General features: G+C 36.2%; 1 protein-coding gene across 3 annotated transcripts in view; it reads left to right on the top strand.

Annotated features, from left to right (window-relative positions):
* LOC123551492 (uncharacterized) overlaps window positions 1-21,783 on the top strand; it is an 89,390-nt gene that overhangs the window by 39,537 nt on the left and 28,070 nt on the right. For 2 of the 3 annotated variants that reach the window (XM_053540967.1, XM_053540965.1), the window contains exon 2: window positions 18,700-20,639. In XM_053540967.1, the coding sequence (XP_053396942.1) occupies window positions 18,748-20,639 (1,892 nt within the window). In that variant the 5' untranslated portion in view covers window positions 18,700-18,747. The remainder of the gene's footprint in view (window positions 1-18,699; window positions 20,640-21,783) is intronic. The other variant, XM_053540966.1, reaches the window with a different exon arrangement.

Raw genomic sequence — 21,783 nt, 5'->3', positions numbered from 1 at the left:
TAATAGTGTACATTCAATTTGTGAGTATGCTCAGTGCAGGAGAAATAATGCTGACCTCAAATACTGTCCTGTACATTGTTAGAAGTATTACTAACAGAACATTAACTATTTGGTTTTGATTTATACAATAGCAGTATTTTATCAAAGAAATCATAATGCATAATTATCATTTCAAAAGTCAATCTCTCCAAATATCGTTTTAAGTTTTAGGGAAAATATTGGACATACATATATACATACATACTTTGACTGTTTCACAGAGTGCTTTATTATTAAAACACATGTCAAATCACGGTGAGGATGCGCACACCGGATATTGCCATTTTGTGATAAGGTATTTTCTGAAAAAGTGATTGACTTGTCAACAAGGTAAATAAAAATCTAATTTTCTACTTTATTTACTACTATAATAATAGGGGATTTTATTTCTAGAAACCAGCTACTGTTTATATGCTCTCACAAGCGTAAAATGAGTCAGTCTTATGAAGAAACGCTAATATTTGTGATAAAACGGCAACTTTATCATTTGATAAATGCAGACCGGGGACACATTTCTCCTGATATTGTCACTTACTGTAATGTGATAAAAATTCTGAATCGTACGATTTATTTAGTTGCATATAAAGAATACGTGCAAAATTTCAGCTTTGTGAATGTTCCAGTGACGGAGAAATCGGTCATAAATGAGCGTTGGTGGTGAACTGTGTATTGTAAATATGTGTACTGGGTATTGGTCTGTCTTACATTTTACTGTACTGTGTATAATCTATTGTTGGCCTTATCAATGAATTTTACAGACAGATCTTACAAAATATAATTATTATATTCTTGTAAAAGCACAAAACAGTAATGTCTTTAGTCCTGCAGACACATGGTGTTTTATATTGATATTCATAGTGTTTACTTTGTTGTAATTTATGTAATAAGCTCCAAATCTTAACTCACAGTCACAAAAATGCAACAATGGGCAATATTTAGTATTTTTTATTCACATAAAATCTATTCTTACGCAATCTAATATTGAACATTGTTTCAGTTGATATTACATAAATTATCTCAAAAACAGTTAAAGCTGTATCTTTTTGATTTGTCATTGGTATGCCACTGAAGTCTTGCAAAAAGTCAGACCCTACTGATTTCTACTAATTTTTTCATTTCAGATTCAAAATGATTATACATGTATGTGTTTATAGCAGTCAGTTTGAATCGATCAATGAGATTAGGACCAGCTGAACACCAGCCAAATGACAAAAATGATGAAAGCAAATATAGTATGTCAACAAAAATGAACAATAAAATTCGCAAAAAGGAAATTACAAGATAACATCAGAAATATGCAGAGAAAAAAAGCCAGAAAAGATGGTTGATTCAGAAAAAAATTAAAATGATGTTTCAAAAGGGTTCAATTTCCAACACAAAAAAGAAATCTTCAAAAAGGATGAAAAGATGAATTTAATTTGGGTAATTTGTAAGATCTGAAGGAGGAAACAGAAAAAGTGGAAAAACCAAAGGTCCGATAGAAATGAAATTGGTTCAGGCTTGGTTTGATTGAGCCTGTTCATGGACAACAGTGGAAATGCATGCTACTTCCAACACCCTCTAGCTAAACGCTACCAAAATATAACTTAGAGATACCCAAAGATGTAGTCGTATATGGCGGTGTACATAAGACCTTCATTGATACACAAAGTGCAATTCCGTGGACAGACGAGGTTTTTAAAGAGTAGGCTTATACACTGTTATGCAGTCTTTGATAAAATCTGACAGAATAGATGGACAAATATATAACCTTCAATCAGTTTGTTTTTCCAAAGAAAAAATCTGACTTCTGTATTCTTTGACATCGCAAGATATTTTCCATCGACAACTTGGTTAATATGAGGGATAGTGAAGAATGCAAGTTGTTTTAGTGAACAGGCTGAAAACTCTTGAGGATTTCACTTGCATTACAGAGACCACATTCCTTACACTACTGACTAGATTAAGAAGAAAAAGAAATGCCAGACAGACAAAGACATAATTGGCATTAAAAGAAGCAGATTTTCCTGAATAATTGGGATGCTAGTACATTACTCCAACATAAAAGACTGGACAAGGATACTGAAATATGTTCTGTTATGACAGATTGATTTTGCTAAACCTGATTTGACAAGCAATATTTTTAAGAAAGCTATGTTTTACTTTAAGGAGGAACAGATACTCCTTATTCATTGAACTATTTATTAAACAAACTTGGAAATCAACACAAATTGATAAAATAACAAAGATCATAAACATTTTACATTCAGCAGTATGAATGCATAAAATCGGAATGGGTTAATTCTTAATAGTTTAGATAGTTGTTCTCCTTTAAATATTATTCAAAGTTGACCATGACAAGGAATATACTGTTTTAACCAAATGGAAAATGGATCACATAATAGTAAAAACAAATTGTTTCACTTTGCATAGAAATGGCCCATATCTTGTAACTGAAGTATGCAAAATATATTTCAAGAATAACTCATGACACTGTTGCCTCATTTTTTTTTCAACAAATTGCTATGTGCATTTGACACCTAATCTACAAAACTAAATATTATAAAATAATTATGATAATAAATATAATATAAAATAGTACAACATTGACACAACAGTAAAATTTCAGTCCTGAAAATTCCTCTAAATATAAAAAAAAACAACATTTTCATTGGCCAGTTCTAGCAACATACTAGTATGAAATTGACTAGCAAAAATGTAAACAAACAGACATTTTTCAAAATTTCTCTAAAGTTACAAAATGCCATGTCCCCAAACTTAATATAAATGTTAAGACAAATATTTACAACATATTGAAGATGAATGATAGCAAAAAATAAAATACAATTTATGTATGTAAGAGCATGGTTCCCCTTTCACAACAATGTTTCTGGTATTGAGTTTTCAGGAACAACAATGTTTCTGGTCTGGAAAATTGTGCAGTATGTTTCTGCCTATAACTTAAACTTTGTCAATACCAGCCCGATTAACTTGAAACTTACACTAAAGTTGCGTAATAAGATGCTCAAAAGACACTGTCCTCAAAATAGTGTAAAATAATAAACTCTTAAAAGATATACCTAAAATGCTAAAAAGTAAAATATTTCTTTGCAAAAACCCAGGTTTACCACAAGTCTATGGTTATTGAGGAGAGGTCAAAATCCCTACGACCTTGGCCTTTGATCTATTGACACCAAAATCGATAGGGGTCATCAACTGACCAAGGCTTATGTCTCTGAAGTTTAAAGGCAACAGGGTTGTAAACATATTTTCATGTTTGCTCTTTTTATAACGGGAAACTTTTCCCTGATTTGTCGCCATCGTATTCTGTGTTACATTATTATAGAACTTCATGGTTTTGCTTGTGGCTGGGCCTGTACTTGGCAATGGCTGGTCTAGACAGTTTCTCGAAGTGACTATTGGCATGCCGCTGTAATTATAAGTTGTAATTTCAGTGTTCAAACTGGCGATTGTTATTTTCGATGTGAAGTCTAATGCCATCTGCAAACAGAAAAAGACATTCAATCATTTTGGCTAATACCATTTTATGCCGTGTCTATTTAGGGCCATCAGTACTGAAAATATGCTTGATATTCAATATCAATACTCAGTACACAAAATTGCAATACACAGTACATATATTATTTTGAAAACTCAGTACACAGTACACCATCGACGCTCTTTCATGACCGATTTCTCCGTCATTTGAACATTTACAAAGCTGAAATTTTGCACATTTTTTCTTTGAATGTAACTTAATAAATGATACGATTCAGAATTTTCCCAACAAAGCAAATAAGTGATAATATCGGGAGAAATTAGGTCACTGCATGCATTTATCAAATGATAAGTTTCTTCTTAATATTATGAAGCAAATATTTGTCAATTTTTTTATACGCTGCATTATTTTTTTTATTATAAAATTTCAAATTATATTTATAGAATACTGACATGTTTAGTATCAAAACGTTTGTCTTTTAAAGTTAAACCTGATTTAATAATTAGTTTTTGTAAATTCTTATGTTTATTTCAATCATTGGAAGTTTTCATTTTCTTTTAATAAGAAAATTACATAAGTGTCAGATTATGTTAAGCTCTCTCAAAGTCTCCAAAAGATTGTTAAGCTAGGAAGCCAAGCCGTCAACTTGTAAAAATGCTTTGTGTTGTTTTTCCTGTTTTTCTGTTTAATCATTATGTACCCAGGGTTTCCGCTGCAATTCGCCAAATACGCCAATGGCGAAAAAAATAAAAAATTGGTGTCAATTTTTTTTGCCGTTAATGTATTTTTAGCTCGACTATTCATAGAATAGTAGAGCTATTGGACTCGCCCATTCGTCGGCATCCGCATTGGCGTCCGCGTCCCGATTTGGTTAAGTTTTTGTATGTAAGCTGGTATCTCAGCAACCACTTGTGGGAATGGATTGAAACTTCACACACTTATTCACTGTGATAAACTGACTTACACTGCACAGGTTCCATAACTCTATTTTGCTTTTTTACAAAATTATGCCCCTTTTTCGACTTAGAATTTTTTGGTTAAGGTTTTGTATGTAAGCTGGTATCTCAGTACTCACTAATTGGAATGGATTGAAACTTCACACACTTGTTCACTGTCATGATCTGACATACACAAAGCAGGTTCCATAACTCTATTTTGTTTTTTTACAAAATTATGCCCCTTTTTCGACTTAGAATTTTTTGGTTAAGGTTTTGTATGTAAGCTGGTATCTCAGTATCCACTAATGGGAAAGGATTGAAACTTCACACACTTGTTCACTGTCATGATATGACATGCAGTGCAAAGGGTCAGTAACTCAACTTTGCATTTTACAAAATTATGCCCCTTTTTAGTTTTGGGTTAAATTCTTATATGTAAGCTGGTATCTCAGTACCCACTAATGGGAATGGACACTTGTCCACTGTCATGAGCTGATAAGCACTATGCAGGTTCCATAACCCTATTTTGCTTTTTTTAAATTATGCCCCTTTTTCGACTTTCGTATTCATTCAGTCGACAAGGCTGTTGAATAGTCGAGCGTTGCTGTCCTCCGACAGCTCTTGTTTTTATGTGTATTTCTTTGTCTGAAGTACTCTCTATCTAGCTTAAAAATCAATATTACCCGCGGCCGTTTCCATTCATAATACACAATTAGGGGTGTAACGATACATCGAAATATCGATGCATTGCGATCCAGAGTGTCCCGATAGTATGCATCGATAGAAAAGTCACGATCCAATAACAATCGCCGATAGTTCCTTCAACAGTCGATAGTTTCGATAGTTTTGAAATTTTAGTAAATACAGAAATGATTAATAATTTATAAACCAAAAAACAGAGCCAGCTTTCATTTGCGCCTCGGAAAATGTTTACGTCTCCATTACAATAATTAACCTCACGGAATTAACTTCCCTAAAGGACTGAGAAGTCTGGGAGATAATTAATAAATTTAGTTTCTTAGAAACTTTGATTAAATATATATTTAAATAACCTGTTTATCTTAAATGAGAAAAAGTACTATGGACATGGAGAAAGTAGGCAACTTGTATGATGTAGCAAACTGTTTGGTAGGGCCCTTCATTTAGTGCTGGTACACCTTAGTCAGAGAAGACCTACCTATGCAAATGTATTTTTAATTTAAAATCAAATTGTCAGATGCAAAATACAATAACATGTATATCTCCATTAGACTTTAATCTTGCATCAGACTGTTTGTTGAGAAGTACCCTATTATTTTGGCAAAGGAATAATAATAATATATATTTCCTCAAAATTTTTGACCAAGAAACACACCAGAGGCCACCATTCCATACCAGTATTTCATAATTTTCCAAGGGGAAAGCCCCCTGACCTCCCCCCACCCATAAAAAGGGTACTAACCCCTCCATATTACATATGTACCTCAAAATTTTGGACCTAAAAATGCACCAGAGGCCACCATTTCATGCCTTTATTAGTCCCCTACTGGTTGAAAACCAGTTTCGGGGACTATAGGAATGCGCTTTTCCGTCATTCTGTCATTCCGTCCGTCCGCAATTTCGTGTCCGGTCCATAACTCTTTCATCCATGAAGGGATTTTAATATTACTTGGCACAAATGTTCCCCATGATGAGACGACGTGTCATGCGCAAAACCTGGACCCCTAGCTCAAAGGTCAAGGTCACAATTGGAGGTCAACAGGGCTTTTTTCCTGTCCGGTCCATAACTCTCCCATCCATGAAGGGATTTTGATATTACTTGGCACAAATGTTCCCCATGATGAAACAACGTGTCATGCGCAGAACCCGGACCCCTAGCTCAAAGGTCAAGGTCACAATTGGAGGCCAAAGGTCAATAAGGATTTTTTCCTGTCCGGTCCAGAATTCTGTCATCCATCAAGGGATTACAATATTACTTGGCATAAATGTTCCCCATGATGAGACGATGTGTCATGCGCTACACCCAGAACCTTAGCTTAAAGGTGAAGGTCACACTGAGATCAAAGGTCAGTATGATTTTTTCCTGTCCGGTCTATAACTTTGTCATGCAAAACAGGATTTAAATATCAAGTTGGCACAAACATTCTCCTGGATGAGACAACATCTTGTGTGCAAAGCCCGGGCCCTAGGTCTAAGGTCAAGGTCATACTTAGAGGTCAAGGTCAAATTCAAGAACGACTTTGACCGGAGCATTTCTTCTTTATGCATGGAGGGATTTTAATGTAACTTGGCACAAATGTTCACCACCATGAGGCGAATTGTCGTGCGCAGAACCAGGTCCCTAGGTCTAAGGTCAAGGTCATACTTAGAGGTCAAAGGTCAAATTAAAGAATGACTTTGTCCGGAGCATTTCTTCTTCATGCATGGAGGGATTTTGATGTAACTTGGCACAAATGTTCACCACCATGAGGCACCCTTTTTATACGCCCGTTTGAAAAACGGGACGTATTATGGGAACGCCCCTGGCGGGCGGGCGGGCGGCGTCCACAGACTTTGTCCGGAGCATATCTTCTACATGCATGAAGGGATTTTGATGAAACTTGGCACAGTTGTTCACCATCATGAGACGGAGTGTCATGCGCAAAAACCAGGTCCCTAGGTCTAAGGTCAAGGTCACACTTAGAGGTCAAAAGTCAAATTCAAGAATGACTTTGTCCGGAGCATATCTTCTTCATGCATGGAGGGATTTTGATGAAAGTTGGCACAATTGTTCATCATCATGAGACGGAGTGTCGTGCGCAAGAACCAGGTCCCTAGGTCTAAGGTCAAGGTCACAGAGGTCAAAGGATACAAGAAAGAAAACTTTGTCCGGAGCACATCTTCTTCATGCATGGAGGGATTTTGATATAACTTGGCACAAATGTTCACCACCATGAGGCGGAGTGTCATGCGCAAGAACCAGGTCCCTAGGTCTAAGGTCAAGGTCACACTTAGAGGTCAACGGATACAAGAATGAAAACCTTGTCCGGAGCATTTCTTCTTCATGCATAGAGGGATTTTGATATAACTTTGCACAAATGTTCACCACCACGAGGCGGAGTGTCATGCGCAAGAACCAGGTCCCTAGGTCAAAGGTCAAGGTCACACTTAGAGGCCAAAGGTCAGATACAAGAATGACTTTGTCCGAAGCATTTCTTCTTCTTGCATGGAGGGATTTTGATGTAACTTGGCACAATTATACACCATCATGAGACGAAGTGTCATGCGCAGTTCCCTTCTTTAGAATTACTTCCCTTTGTTGTTACTATAAATAGCTTATATTGTAACTTTTTCATTACTAGTCGTAGGGAAAAATCGAGACCACTTTTCTGTAATACAACATGCATGCTACATCCAATTATGAGGTGTATTTTGACCAATCTCTACCTGGTAAAGATTTTTGTGTGGACTTACAATTTTTTTTTTTTTTTTTTTTTTTTATAAGATTATCTTCCCTTAGTTGTTACTATAAATAACTTATATTGTAACTTTTTTATAATTGACCGTAGGGAAAAAACAAGACCACTTTTCTGTGGTACAACATAGATGTTACTTTCAAATTTTAGGTGTATTTTAATGTATCTCTACCTGGTAAGGAGTTTTTTGTGGTCTTAGAAAAACAAATGACTTACAATGATTACTAAACAACCACAAAATTAAAATTCCATTTGCAAATACAGGTGCTAGAGTAAAGAAATTTGCTGTGACGGGCGTATATTGTGACATTCTGGCACTCTTGTTTTAGAATAACGTCCCTTTGTTGTTACTATAAATAGATTATATTGTAACTTCTTTATTACTGGATGTAGGGAAAAATCGAGACCACTATTCTGTGGTACAACATGCATGTTACATCCAAGTTTTAGGTGTATTTTGATCTATCTCTACCTGGTAAAGAGTTTCTTGTGGAATTATAAAGAATATTTTTTTTTTAGGATTAATTTCACTTTGTTGTTACTATAAATAACTTTTATGATAACCTTTTTATAATTGGCCAAAAAAAATCCAAATGAAAACAACTGTACATTTTTATATATGCAAATTTTAATCCAGGTGCTTTGTTATACTATATAGTATATATAGTACAATATTGTTTATACATCATTGACAGATATCAGTTCATTATGTTGTACTGCAGTAGAGAAAATTAGGTGCCTTCCAGTAGGGGACTTTGTATTGCATGGCAATACTTCATTCACTTGTTTAAAAAATTTCCAGGGGGAAAGCCCCCTGACCCCACCCCCTCCCTCATCAAGAGGGTACTTACTCCTCCATTACCTCAAAAGTTTGGACCTAAAAATGCACCAGAGGCCACCATTTCATGCCTGTATTTCAAAAATTTCCAGGGTGAGAGCCCCCTGACCCCCCAATAACAGTTTCAACAATTAAATAATGAAATAAAATAAAAATGACAGATTGTTGCAACATGCACAGTGTGTTGGAGAATACACCCCCTGGACGCCCCCATCCCAATGCATCAATGACTTCGATATTTTGTGGCGGAAAAAGAATTAGGGCCAGTGGAAACCCTGTGCCAAATATTGTGTTATAAAAACTATATAATTACTTAAGCCATATGTGTAAAAATGTCACATGACATTTCACATAACCAATGAGAATCTTTCATATCCCTTACAGAAGAAAAAGGCCTGCTGCGTACTCTTGCTGTGTACATACAGCGTATATGATGCATACATGATGTGTACTGAAATCAAGGGCTTTAAATAGTACGCAGGATATACACCGCACATACACCGATAGTACGTTTGTAGTACACTTTTGACATGCAAATGAGCTCTGCCGCGTACTACTTGCTGCGTACATGCTGTGGACTACATAGTACACAGGATGTACGCTGGAAGAATTTAGTATGCTAGAAATAGTACGCAGCATGTACGCGGCACATACACTTTTCACATGCAAATGAGCCTGCGGTGTACTACCCCTGCGGCGTACATGCTGTGTACTCCTGCGGCGTATGCTGTGTTCTCCTGCGGCGTACATGCTGTGTACTCCTGGCTCGAGTCCTGCGGCGTACATGCTGTGTACTCCTGCTGCATACATGCTGTGTACTCTTGTGGCGAAACTGCTTTGATAATGTAAATTCCTTACCCCACCAACTTTCGTATGCAAATGCTGATCATTTGGACACTAAAAAACAGAAAAAAGATAAGTGACATGCATCAATAAGTATTTACCCTTACCAAAATAATGTAGATTGATGTTATCAAATAAATTAGTATGCTTTTCTTCATCCACTTTTCAATGAAATAAATCAATTTTTGTAGCATGTAATTTGGTAAACATTTGAAGAAAATGGCGTAACTGCATCAAGGGGAAACAACTTTAATGCAACTAAATATAAGTGTTATGATTTATTATAGACGATGTGTGCGTAGTATGTATTTATTTTGATTAAAATCCATCCGAGAACAATCTAGGACTGGAATTATATAAGCATTTATACACTTTTACGTCCGTAAAAAGTAGCGCACCAAAAAATTTTGCATTGATTTTTTCCAATGGGGCGAGCGCAATTAGCCAAAAACGTTCTGAAAATATACGAGCGGCAAATCCGATGAACAACTTTTTAATTTGGTGAGGCCTTAATGAGTTAACATAAGGAGCATTAAAGCCTTTATAAAACATGATAGAATGGTGTTTTGCTTAAGAGTATTCAAATAACAGTGAGAGCTATTAATTCTTCTCATTCGGGCGCTGTTGAGGCATTATCTTGGTAATTATTTCATGTATTACAAAATGTAATGCAACGAAGTTCAATTATCCAGGTTAGAAAGCTCCAGGATTAATTCAAAATGAAAAAGAATATATTTTTACACTGCATGCAAGGTGCAGCTCAGAAATCACTAAGATGTAAGCTTCACAAATGAACATTGCAAATAGTTTGGCAAATTTTCATTGTTCAGAATACCGGTAATCTGAACTATTCTATGCTATTAAGATATAAGTTACTCGGAAATCAAGTTCTTGCTTCTTAAAAAAAAAAAAAATGTGCAAATCCTTCCTGCATGAAGTGTACTTCAGACTTTTACCTAAAAAAATTCAAAGTATAAACACCAAAAGAAAATGAACAAGTCCCTCCCGTGTATATGAAGTTGACTTCAGACTTTAACTTATAAAAAAAAAACTAAGTATAAATGCCAAAAGAAATTGTACAAGTCTTTCCCGCGTATATGAAGTGTACTGCACAAATTTCAAAGTATCTGCGGTGTACATGCAGTGTACTATTTTCTTGTACAAGTCCCTCCTGCGTACATGCAGTGTACTCCTTAAATTTTCAGAGTCTGTGCTGCATACTTGAAGTGTACTAGTGACCTCCTGCGTACATGCTGTGTACTCGTCGAAATAGTACGTGGCATGTACGCGGCATGCGGTGTATGTAAAATGTACTCCTCTGGCGTACTACTGTGTTCGCGGCATATACACAGCAAATACGCAGCATGTACGCCACAGAGGCTTGCTTCTGTAAGGGATATTATAACATAATGTTTCTTAATTTTAAAAATAGCATATTCTTGCACTTTACTCTTAGATGACAAAGTAGAAGGTGTTCCTTCATAAAGATTAACTTTACTATATTTATTAGTGGTGTTCCACAATGTCAAGGACATTAACATTTAAAATTTGTGTTTGGTGTTCCAACATATCCTGGTGAACCAGATAAATTTCTGTAGTGCTTAAATATTGGAACTTTACAAAATTAAAACAGATATACTACACTAGACTTGATTTATTTTTAATGTAGTGCGAATCGCCGCATTATATTAAGATTGACTCACTTTACGCTTGTGAGAGCATATACACTGTATCTTGTAATAAAAAGTAGTACTCTTTTTTTTTTTCTTCTATAGTAGTATAGTACAATAGTATATCGAAGTTTTACTTACCTTGTTGACGAAAATTAATCACGTTTTCGGAAAATACCTTACCATTAAGGCAATATCCGGTGTACGCATCTTCACCGTGCAAATTAGGTTAACATAACTCACAGAAACTTAAAAGATTAACATTAAACATATTAAGAAGAAAATATGTAAATTACGGTACCAAAATTTTGACATTAATTTTTAGCTCGACTATATGATATTATGAAGTATGGAGAGCTATCCTACTCGACCCGGTGTTGGCGTCCTTCCGCGTCCACACTTTGGTTAAAGTTTTGATACACTTTCTATATATCTTTGTTAATACTTGATGGATTTGCTTCAAACTTAAAATAGTTGTTCCTCATCATCACCCAAGTTCAATAACTAGCCAAATCGGTCCAGGCGTCTTGGAGTTATGGCCCTTGAATTACCAAAAATCGGCCTTTTTACTCTTGTCCACACTCTAATTCAAACATTTCTCATCCAGTCCTCACCAAACTTGAACAAAATGTGTTTGGCCATGAGACCTCAGCCAAGTTCGATAACTAGCCAAACCTGTCCAGGCATTTTGGAGTTAAGCTCTTGAATTATTGAAAAATCGGCCTTTTTACTCTTGTCCGCATTCTAAGTCGAAGATTTCTCATCCGATCTTCACCAAACTTGAACAAAATGTGTTTGACCATGAGACCTTGGCCAAGTTCGATAACTAGCCAAATCGGTCCAGGCATTTTGGAGTTACGGCCCTTGAATTACTGAAAAATCGGCCTTTTTACTCTTGTCCGCTCTCTAAGTCGAACATTTCTCATCCGAACTTCACCAAACTTGAACAAAATGTGTTTGGCCATAAGACCTTAGCCAAGTTCGATAACTAGCCAAATCCGCCCAGGCTTTTTTGATTTATGGCCCTTGAATTACTGATTGGATCCACTCGTCCAGACCATCTTATTGGATCCACTCATCTAAGCCATCTAGAGACACTAGACATTTTTCATAGGGGCAGTTGTGGGAGACATGCACTTTTCTCAAAAGCATCTCTAGTTTCAGGTTAAAGTTTTGGTTCACTTTCACTTTATCTCAGTTATTACTAAATGGACTTGACTTAAACTTAAAATAGTTGTTCCACCTTACCACCCACATCATATGACACAAGGTGCATAACTCAGGCCAAACTCTTTCACCAAAATTTAATGAATTATGCCCCTTTTTGCTTAGAATTATACTTATATAGTGTTTTGATACACTTTATCTTTACTTCTCTTATTATTTAATATTTTGGACACAGACTCAAGCTATTGTACAATATTTCCATCCACCATTGGAGTCGTTTAATGCTCTAGTGGCAGCTCCAGTTTTCTAAGATATGCCCAGTCTCACTATCCAGCATCGAAATAGTCGAGAGCACTGTCTCCTGTAACAGCTCTTGTTTATACAGTAGTAACAGTTTCGATTACACCTTTCACTAAATCTTTATGACGAGAACTACAAATCTACTTTCTAAAATTTATATAAATATGTATTTATATATGCTATTTCTGAATAATCAGCAGCAAATTTCAAGAAAAAAAACATACAAAAATGAATTGTAAAATTATGTCTCCTACACCACTGTGGTGGGAGACATATTGTTTTATGAGTACGTCTGTCACAAATCTTGTCCGCACGTTAAGTTGAACAGTTTTCATCTGATTTTCACCAAACTTAAACAAAATGTGTTTGACAATAAGTCCTCGGCCAAGTCTGATAATTAACCAAATCAGCTGAGACACTTCGGAATTATGACACTTGAATTACCAAAATTACCGATGCCAATGATACAGGTACTTGTGTATGATTGACTCAGATACAGAATGGAGAAGAAATGCCAATTTAAATGATAAGGCAGTATTTGGAGACATGCGGTGAACTCAAAAGCAGCTCTAGTTAGTGGTTGAAGTAAATAATCATTTACAGGTTGTTTGTTGTTCACAGACGGTAGGTTCTAGCTGTACAACACCAATTATCTCAAAGATGTACAATTTTAAAAGTGTTCAATTTTCACATTCAGACAGTATTCCACTATCATAAAAATCCATAAAAACTTAGAACTTAAGAACTACTGAATAGATCTTCATCGAACTTGATTTGTAGCATCATTGTAAATTTAAGTCCTCTCCCAGATTTGTTCAGTTGTGGTGTTTGGCCCTTTTAGGGACTGCTAGGTTCAAAATTCGAAAAAAATCTTTAAATGACTTCTTCTGCTACACAGCTGGCTGGATTTACTTCAGACTTGGTCTGTAGCATGATGATTGTAAAGTCCTCTCCCAAGTTTGTTCAGAGGGGGGGGGGGGGGGGGGGGGGGGGGGGGGGGGAGAGCGTAAAAGAAGGAAGACCTTATAATGACCTCTTCATGAACTGTTTGATGGATCTTCTACATCAAACTTTGTCTGTAATTTTATTAAAAGGTCTTATGCCAGAATTATCTATATACGGGGGACTTGGCCCCTAGCTAAAATAGAAATACCTTTATTCGACTTCTTTTGTTGAATGACTGGATGGATCTTCATCAAACTTGGTCTGCAGCATCATTGTAAGGTCTGCTCCCAGTTTTGTTCAAATGGAGATGCAAGAACCCTTTGAGGGGCCACTACTAGAGCACTAATATTAAAAAATACCTTTAAACAAATTCTAACAGGCCTGGGGTTTTTCAGGACTGGTCCTGATTTCAGGCTTTTAGTATATGGAGAGCTATCCTACTTGCCCCGGCATCTGTGTCTTTCCGCGTCCCCACCTTAGTTAAAGATTTTATGCACTTTCTCTTTTTACTCCTTCTCTCTGTAATTACTTGATAGATTTGCTTAAACTTAAAATAGTTATTCCTCATCATTACCCACATCATATGGCATAAGGGCCATAACTCTCGCACCAATATTTCATAAATTATCTTCCCTCTAAAACAAAGTACCAACTAATGGGAATGGAATTAAACTTCACGATCTTGTTTATTGAGATGATTGACATGCAGTGCACAGTTTCCATAATTCTACTTTGCATTTTTTACAAAAGGAAAGAAGCTATATTGATATTGCTGCAGAAGATTTGATTGAAATGTTGGTTGTGGATTTTTGGCAGATCTTGGTGAGAGGAGGATCTGTACTAAGATCAACAAGATTGTGCCGATCTGTACAAAATTGCACGCCAGTAATTTTGGGCATTATTTTTATCAGATTTACTAGGCTAAGCGTAAATAAGAATTGATGTTTTCATGGAATATGGTGTTAAAGATAAAATTATTGCATTTAATGATATTGTGAGTCATGACATATATATTTAAGGTCAAGGTCAGGGTAGCATCCTTACAACCATTATGGTCCTCTTGACTGTAGATGAGGACAGCCAGAACTAAAAATTGACAACATCTTTAAACATCATCTTTTCATGTACTGCTTTATGGACAAAACTGTAGCAATCCTTGTTGCACCTTTCTCAAATTTCTTCAAATGGTTACATTTTTTAGAGCCATTACTTAAAGGAAATTTTTTAAATGACTTTTAGATGAATCTGCATAATAGATGTTCGCCAGACTTTAGAAGGCCTCTTGTTATGTTTTTCACACTTGTAGCGTATTGTAGCGTATCTGTTATCTTTTTCCTCTTCCCCAAACTCGTGCAAAAGTTCATTTCAATCTCCATACTGTTTCAAAATTTCAACTCCTTTTTGTTTTCCCTCCCTGCATTCAAAACATCTCTACTCTCATGACAATCTGTACAATTGCTCTATTGTGTTTTTATGTAATTGGAACTTCCCTGATGGCAAACATTTTTGTAGTCATGTCATTCTATCAGCTCCTGTGAATATTATAAGAGATTGACATAAAATCCTATGAAAGGCAATTTAATGATATATATCCATAATAGGAACAGGAAGGCACAATTACCATGAATATGCCTTGAATAATGATGAAGTTATCTCCAGTTTTAGCTCATCGGGGTGAGCCTGTAGAATGGGTGGATGGTCAAGCATTCATTGTTCAGCATCATGGTTGGTATTTTTAGCTCATCTGTGCACAAAGTGCTCTTGCTGAGGTATATGTGATGCCCCTGTGTAGGTTGCCAACAGTTGTCCATCACCAACAGTTATATTAACACTGCACACTCACAGCACAGGTTACAAGAGACTGATACTAAGTCATCTGGGGTTAAAAACTAGGTCACTAGGTCAAATCTTATAAAATCCTTATTAATACTCTATAGAGGCCTCATTTTGTTCCTGATATTCATGAAACATCATTAGAATATATGCTGTCATGACTTTTAGAGAAAATTTGAAACTGGATCATCTGAGGTTAAAACTTGATCATTAGGTCAAATCCAGAGGCCAAATATTTACCTGGTCGTGCATGGTCAGAATGTTTAACACTATAAAATGTAGTAACGTTTGTAACTTGTTTATATTGTCAAGAGGTTAAAAACTAGTAAAATCTTGTAACATTCCTGAGGGCATATTTTCTATGTGACCTAAAAGAAAGGCCACATAGGAATTGTATTGTATTTTCATGATGGTAATTATACATGATTTGCATGGAAAAATTGAGAAATACTGTGAAATCATTAATATTCATGGGGGACCAATTTTTATGGTTGAGTCAATCCACGAAATTTAATCCCAGCGAACAAGTAAAATTCCCATTCATTTTATGTTCTAAAGTTGAAATCCATGAATTTATATCCCCACGAAATTTCGGTTTTGACCAAAACCACGAAATTTCATGCCCACATAATTAAATGATTTTACAGTACAAGTATCTAGTTACAAATTGACAGTCATATAATTTAGGATAAGACAATGTTTTTAATGTCTTAATATTTTATTGCACAATTTTAGCAGTCCCTTACAGAAGAAAAAGGCCTGCTGCGTACTCTTGCTGTGTACATACAGCGTATATGATGCGTACATGATGTGTACTGAAATCAAGGGCTTTAAATAGTACGCAGGATATACACCGCACATACACCGATAGTACGTTTGTAGTACACTTTTGACATGCAAATGAGCTCTGCCGCGTACTACTTGCTGCGTACATGCTGTGGACTACATAGTACACAGGATGTACGCTGGAGGAATTTAGTATGCGGGAAATAGTACGCAGCATGTACGCGGCACATACACTTTTCACATGCAAATGAGCCTGCGGTGTACTACCCCTGCGGCGTACATGCTGTGTACTCCTGCGGCGTATGCTGTGTTCTCCTGCGGCGTATATGCTGTGTACTCCTGGCTCGAGTCCTGCGGCGTACATGCTGTGTACTCCTGCTGCATACATGCTGTGTACTCTTGTGGCGAAACTGCTTTGATAATGTAAATTCCTTACCCCACCAACTTTCGTAAGCAAATGCTGATCATTTGGACACTAAAAAACAGAAAAAAGATAAGTGACATGCATCAATAAGTATTTACAATGTACCCTTACCAAAATAATGTAGATTGATGTTATCAAATAAATTAGTATGCTTTTCTTCATCCACTTTTCAATGAAATAAATCAATTTTTGTAGCATGTAATTTGGTAAACATTTGAAGAAAATGGCGTAACTGCATCAAGGGGAAACAACTTTAATGCAACTAAATATAAGTGTTATGATTTATTATAGACGATGTGTGCGTAGTATGTATTTATTTTGATTAAAATCCATCCGAGAACAATCTAGGACTGAAATTATATAAGCATTTATACACTTTTACGTCCGTAAAAAGTAGCGCACCAAAAAATTTTGCATTGATTTTTTCCAATGGGGCGAGCGCAATTAGCCAAAAACGTTCTGAAAATATACGAGCGGCAAATCCGATGAACAACTTTTTAATTTGGTGAGGCTTTAATGAGTTAACATAATGAGCATTAAAGCCTTTATAAAACATGATAGAATGGTGTTTTGCTTAAGAGTATTCAAATAACAGTGAGAGCTATTAATTCTTCTCATTCGGGCGCTGTTGAGGCATTATCTTGGTAATTATTTCATGTATTACAAAATGTAATGCAACGAAGTTCAAATAAGGCTTTTCAATTATCCAGGTTAGAAAGCTCCAGGATTAATTCAAAATGAAAAAGAATATATTTTTACACTGCATGCAAGGTGCAGCTCAGAAATCACTAAGATGTAAGCTTCACAAATGAACATTGCAAATAGTTTGGCAAATTTTCATTGTTCAGAATACCGGTAATCTGAACTATTCTATGCTATTAAGATAAAAGTTACTCGGAAATCAAGTTCTTGCTTCTTAAAAAAAAAAAAAAATGTACAAATCCTTCCTGCATGAAGTGTACTTCAGACTTTTACCTAAAAAAATTCAAAGTATAAACACCAAAAGAAAATGAACAAGTCCCTCCCGCGTATATGAAGTTGACTTCAGACTTTAACTTATAAAAAAAAAACTAAGTATAAATGCCAAAAGAAATTGTACAAGTCTTTCCCGCGTATATGAAGTGTACTGCACAAATTTCAAAGTATCTGCGGTGTACATGCAGTGTACTATTTTCTTGTACAAGTCCCTCCTGCGTACATGCAGTGTACTCCTTAAATTTTCAGAGTCTGTGCTGCGTACTTGAAGTGTACTAGTGACCTCCTGCGTACATGCTGTGTACTCGTCGAAATAGTACGCGGCATGTACGCGGCATGCGGTGTATGTAAAATGTACTCCTCTGGCGTACTACTGTGTTCGCGGCATATACACAGCAAATACGCAGCATGTACGCCACAGAGGCTTGCTTCTGTAAGGGGTATGCACAGTACTTTATGTACTAAGTTGACTTTAGACTACACTGTTTGTACAGAGTAAGATATTTATTCATCTACGTTTTAGGGAAGTATTGTGTTATGACACCGGTGTCCGTCCGTCTGTCCTTCGGTCCATTAGCAATTTCGTGTCTTCTCTTTAACTCTTGAACCCCTTGGAGGATTTCAAAGAAACCTGATGCAAATGTTCACCACATCAAAAGGACGTGCAGACCACATGTTTTGGATGGCTGGTTTCAAGGTCAATATCACACTTAGGGGTCAAAGGTCATATGACTTTGTTTCATGTCCACTCTGTAACACTTCAACTGCTTGAAGGATTTTGAAGAAACTTGGCACAAATGTTCACCACATTGAGACGTCATGCAGAGCGCATGTTTCGGATAGCTTGCTTCAAGGTCAAGGTCTGTCACACTTAGGGGTCATAGGTCATACCTTTTAAGACTCATATTCTTGCATCACATTGGATGTAGTATAAATTTTTGTGTGGACTTTTCTTTGTTGTTCTTGGTGGTAAAAAATCATCTTTTTGGATATTGTGTGATTAATATGTTCTGCCTTGTCTCTTTCTAGATTCTGAATGGCACAACCTCAGTTACTGTTGCACAGCAAAGAATAAAGATGGATCTGCTGGAGCATTGTTTTCATTGGTTTATAGTTGATATTCCAGAGAATACTACAAGGGAAATATCACTTCAAAGAATCATGACACTGTCAGAGAAAAGCAGAAATAATGCAAGGATATTTCTCCATTATGAAGATGGAAGAGCTTTCTTCAAGTTTCTGGATGGTTGTTCAACTTTCAATGAAATAGAAGCTACCGAATTGATCAATGATCCTGAAATACATGATGTTTTCGTCTTACAATATAGCAAACAGATTTTAGTTTGTAAAAACGCAGAGGGTTTAATTAAAAGTTGTTTTCCAAAGGGTATGGAAAGAAGAATTGAGTATAAAAGTTTACCAGAAATGGTGCAGCAAAAGTCTGGAAAGTCAGAAGTTATTAGAAGTGAACCTGTAAATGATGTTTGTCTTGAGGACAGAGTAATCAGTTGTAAAAATGATAAGGTAAATTATGTGCAAAAGCACTCTGTAGTTGGTGTTGTTTGTAACCAAATGATTTCTGTGAAAACTGGAGAAAGCCTGCCTGATAATCAAGCAGATACAAAGTACAAAAGAATCAAGTTTGGAGATTCTACAAGGTGTAAACCTGCAAGAATATATATTTTGTCAAACAAGGTGTTAGAAGAAAATGAACATGCTAGACAGGACATTGAACAGATTCTTTCTGTATACATTAAAAATGTTGCTAAGACATCAGATGGAGGTACAGCAGCAACAAACACCTTAGCTTTGACTGACAAAGTAATAAAGGAGGACAAAATGGTATTGAATGAGGCAAAGCAAACAGAAAAAAGAACAGTGACAAAATTTTCCCTTAACTCAGATGCATTGAATGAAGCAAGAGACTGTAGTGCAAACATAAGTGAAGACATAAGACAAATGGGTTTAGATAAGGAGATGAAGAATTATATGAGACATACAGACGCATTTTTGCTAGCTGCTAAGCAGAGTAAGAATTCATCTAGAACAATGAATTTCTCTAATGAGACAGAGTTAACATTCAAAGAGACAACAAAGAAAAGATTTATAAAAACAAAAGAGCACAAGAAATCTGTATCTGATCAGGAAGATGAAGTGTATAAAGAGTCAGCAAAATCTAGTAGACAGAAGAAAGCATCTGCATCTAGACAGGCATCTAAAAGAAGGAAAAGGAGTCGCCATTATGTTGGAAAACCATTGAATAACTGGAAGGGAAAAGTAAAATGTTATGTTGGGAAAAGGTTAAATCACCAAGAGATAGTTAAGAGGCGTCAAAAGAAACCATTCCGAAGTAAGGGATGGTCTTGGAATTCAGATGAAAATCTGAAACAGAAGTACATCCTTGATGAAAATGAATGTTCCATGCTTTCTTTTAAGGAAAGTTCTTACAAATACAGTAAAGACATAATCAAACTTTTGAGGGAATTCACTGATCTGCTTCATCATGAAAGGTCTTGGAAAGTAACAGCTTATGTATACCCTTACAGGAGAGGGAAGTTAAGTAAGTCATCTCAGAGACGAAATCAACAGAGCCGCACACATGCTTCTCAAGCTGCTGAAGGTATTCAAGACCAGCATCCAACACAAGTATCTGATGCTGCGAGTGAAAACTTAAACCTTCCACCAGCAGAACTTGTGCAGACATCAGCAAGGTCAATATTTCAGACATTCACAAATAATTCTCCTGCTCCTACTACAAACTTGATGGTGTCCATTGATGCTGAGAGAAGTTTGGTTAACAGACTCCAGGGAGTGTTACCAGAGAACAGGTTTAGTCGACCCCAGCAGCCACCCAGGCACCAGCAGTATTCGGATCAACCTGCAAGACTGAGGTCATTTTCGAACTGGCCCTCGACAGCTGGGCAGGATCCATCGAGGATGGCCGTCTATGGATTCTTTTATACAGGCAAGTCAGCAAAATATTTATGTTACCAACTTACTTGAACTATAATATGGTGATGAAAATATGAGTGGGGCATTGTCCTGCATTTATACAAGTACAAATAGGTGGACAGATTGTCCTTTAAAGCATGACATGGGAAAATGGTTAAAAGTTCTGTCAAGATTGAAATAACAGTCATTTATTCAGCACTGATATAAATACGAATGGCAATAATATGAATGTATGATTCAGTTACACTATAAAATTGGGACATTGTTAGGAAGTCAGACTCGGAATCTGTTTAAAAACGATTCAGTTATGAACTATTTTGTAATGATTTGCAGACTATGATAAACCTAGCATATATATATATAAATACCTGCCTGTAAGCCTGTGCTGTACTAAATTGTTAACAGAATAAATTTTTTAACTCGACTATTCGAAGAATAAGTAGAGCTATCCTACTCACCACGGCGTCGGCGTCGGCGTCACACCTTGGTTAAGTTTTTCGTACCAGTCCACATTTTGACAAAGTCTTTTGAGATAAAGCTTTGAAACTTTCAACACTTGTTTACCATCACCATGACCAGTTATAGACAAGAGTACATAACTCCATCAAGGATTTTGGCTGAATTATGGCCCCTTTCGACTTAAAAATCTCGGTTAAGTTTTTCGTACCAGTTCATATTTTGACAAAGTCTTTTTAGATAAAGCTTTGAAACTTTCAACACTTGTTTATCATCACCATGACCAGTTATAGGCAAGAGAACATAACTCAATCCAGGATTTTGGCTGAATTATGGCCCCTTTCGACTTGAAAATCTCGGTTAAGTTTTTCGTACCAGTTCATATTTTGACAAAGTCTTTTTAGATAAAGCTTTGAAACTTTCAACACTTGTTTATCATCACCATGACCAGTTATAGGCAAGAGAACATAACTCCATCCAGGATTTTGGCTGAATTATGGCCCTTTTTGACTTAGAAATCTTGGTTAATTTTTAGCTCGACTATTCGAAGAATAAGTAGAGCTATCCTACTCACCACGGCGTCGGCGTCACACCTTGGGTTAAGTTTTTCGTACCAGTCCACATTTTGACAAAGTCTTTTGAGATAAAGCTTTGAAACTTTCAACACTTGTTTACCATCATCATGGCCAGTTATAGGCAAGAGCA

This window comes from Mercenaria mercenaria, chromosome 4, assembly GCF_021730395.1.
Source record: "Mercenaria mercenaria strain notata chromosome 4, MADL_Memer_1, whole genome shotgun sequence".
In the NCBI taxonomy this organism is placed as follows: Eukaryota; Metazoa; Mollusca; class Bivalvia; order Venerida; family Veneridae; genus Mercenaria; species Mercenaria mercenaria.
Note: the sequence above shows the minus strand (reverse complement) of the source record. Positions and strands in the feature narration are given on the sequence as shown.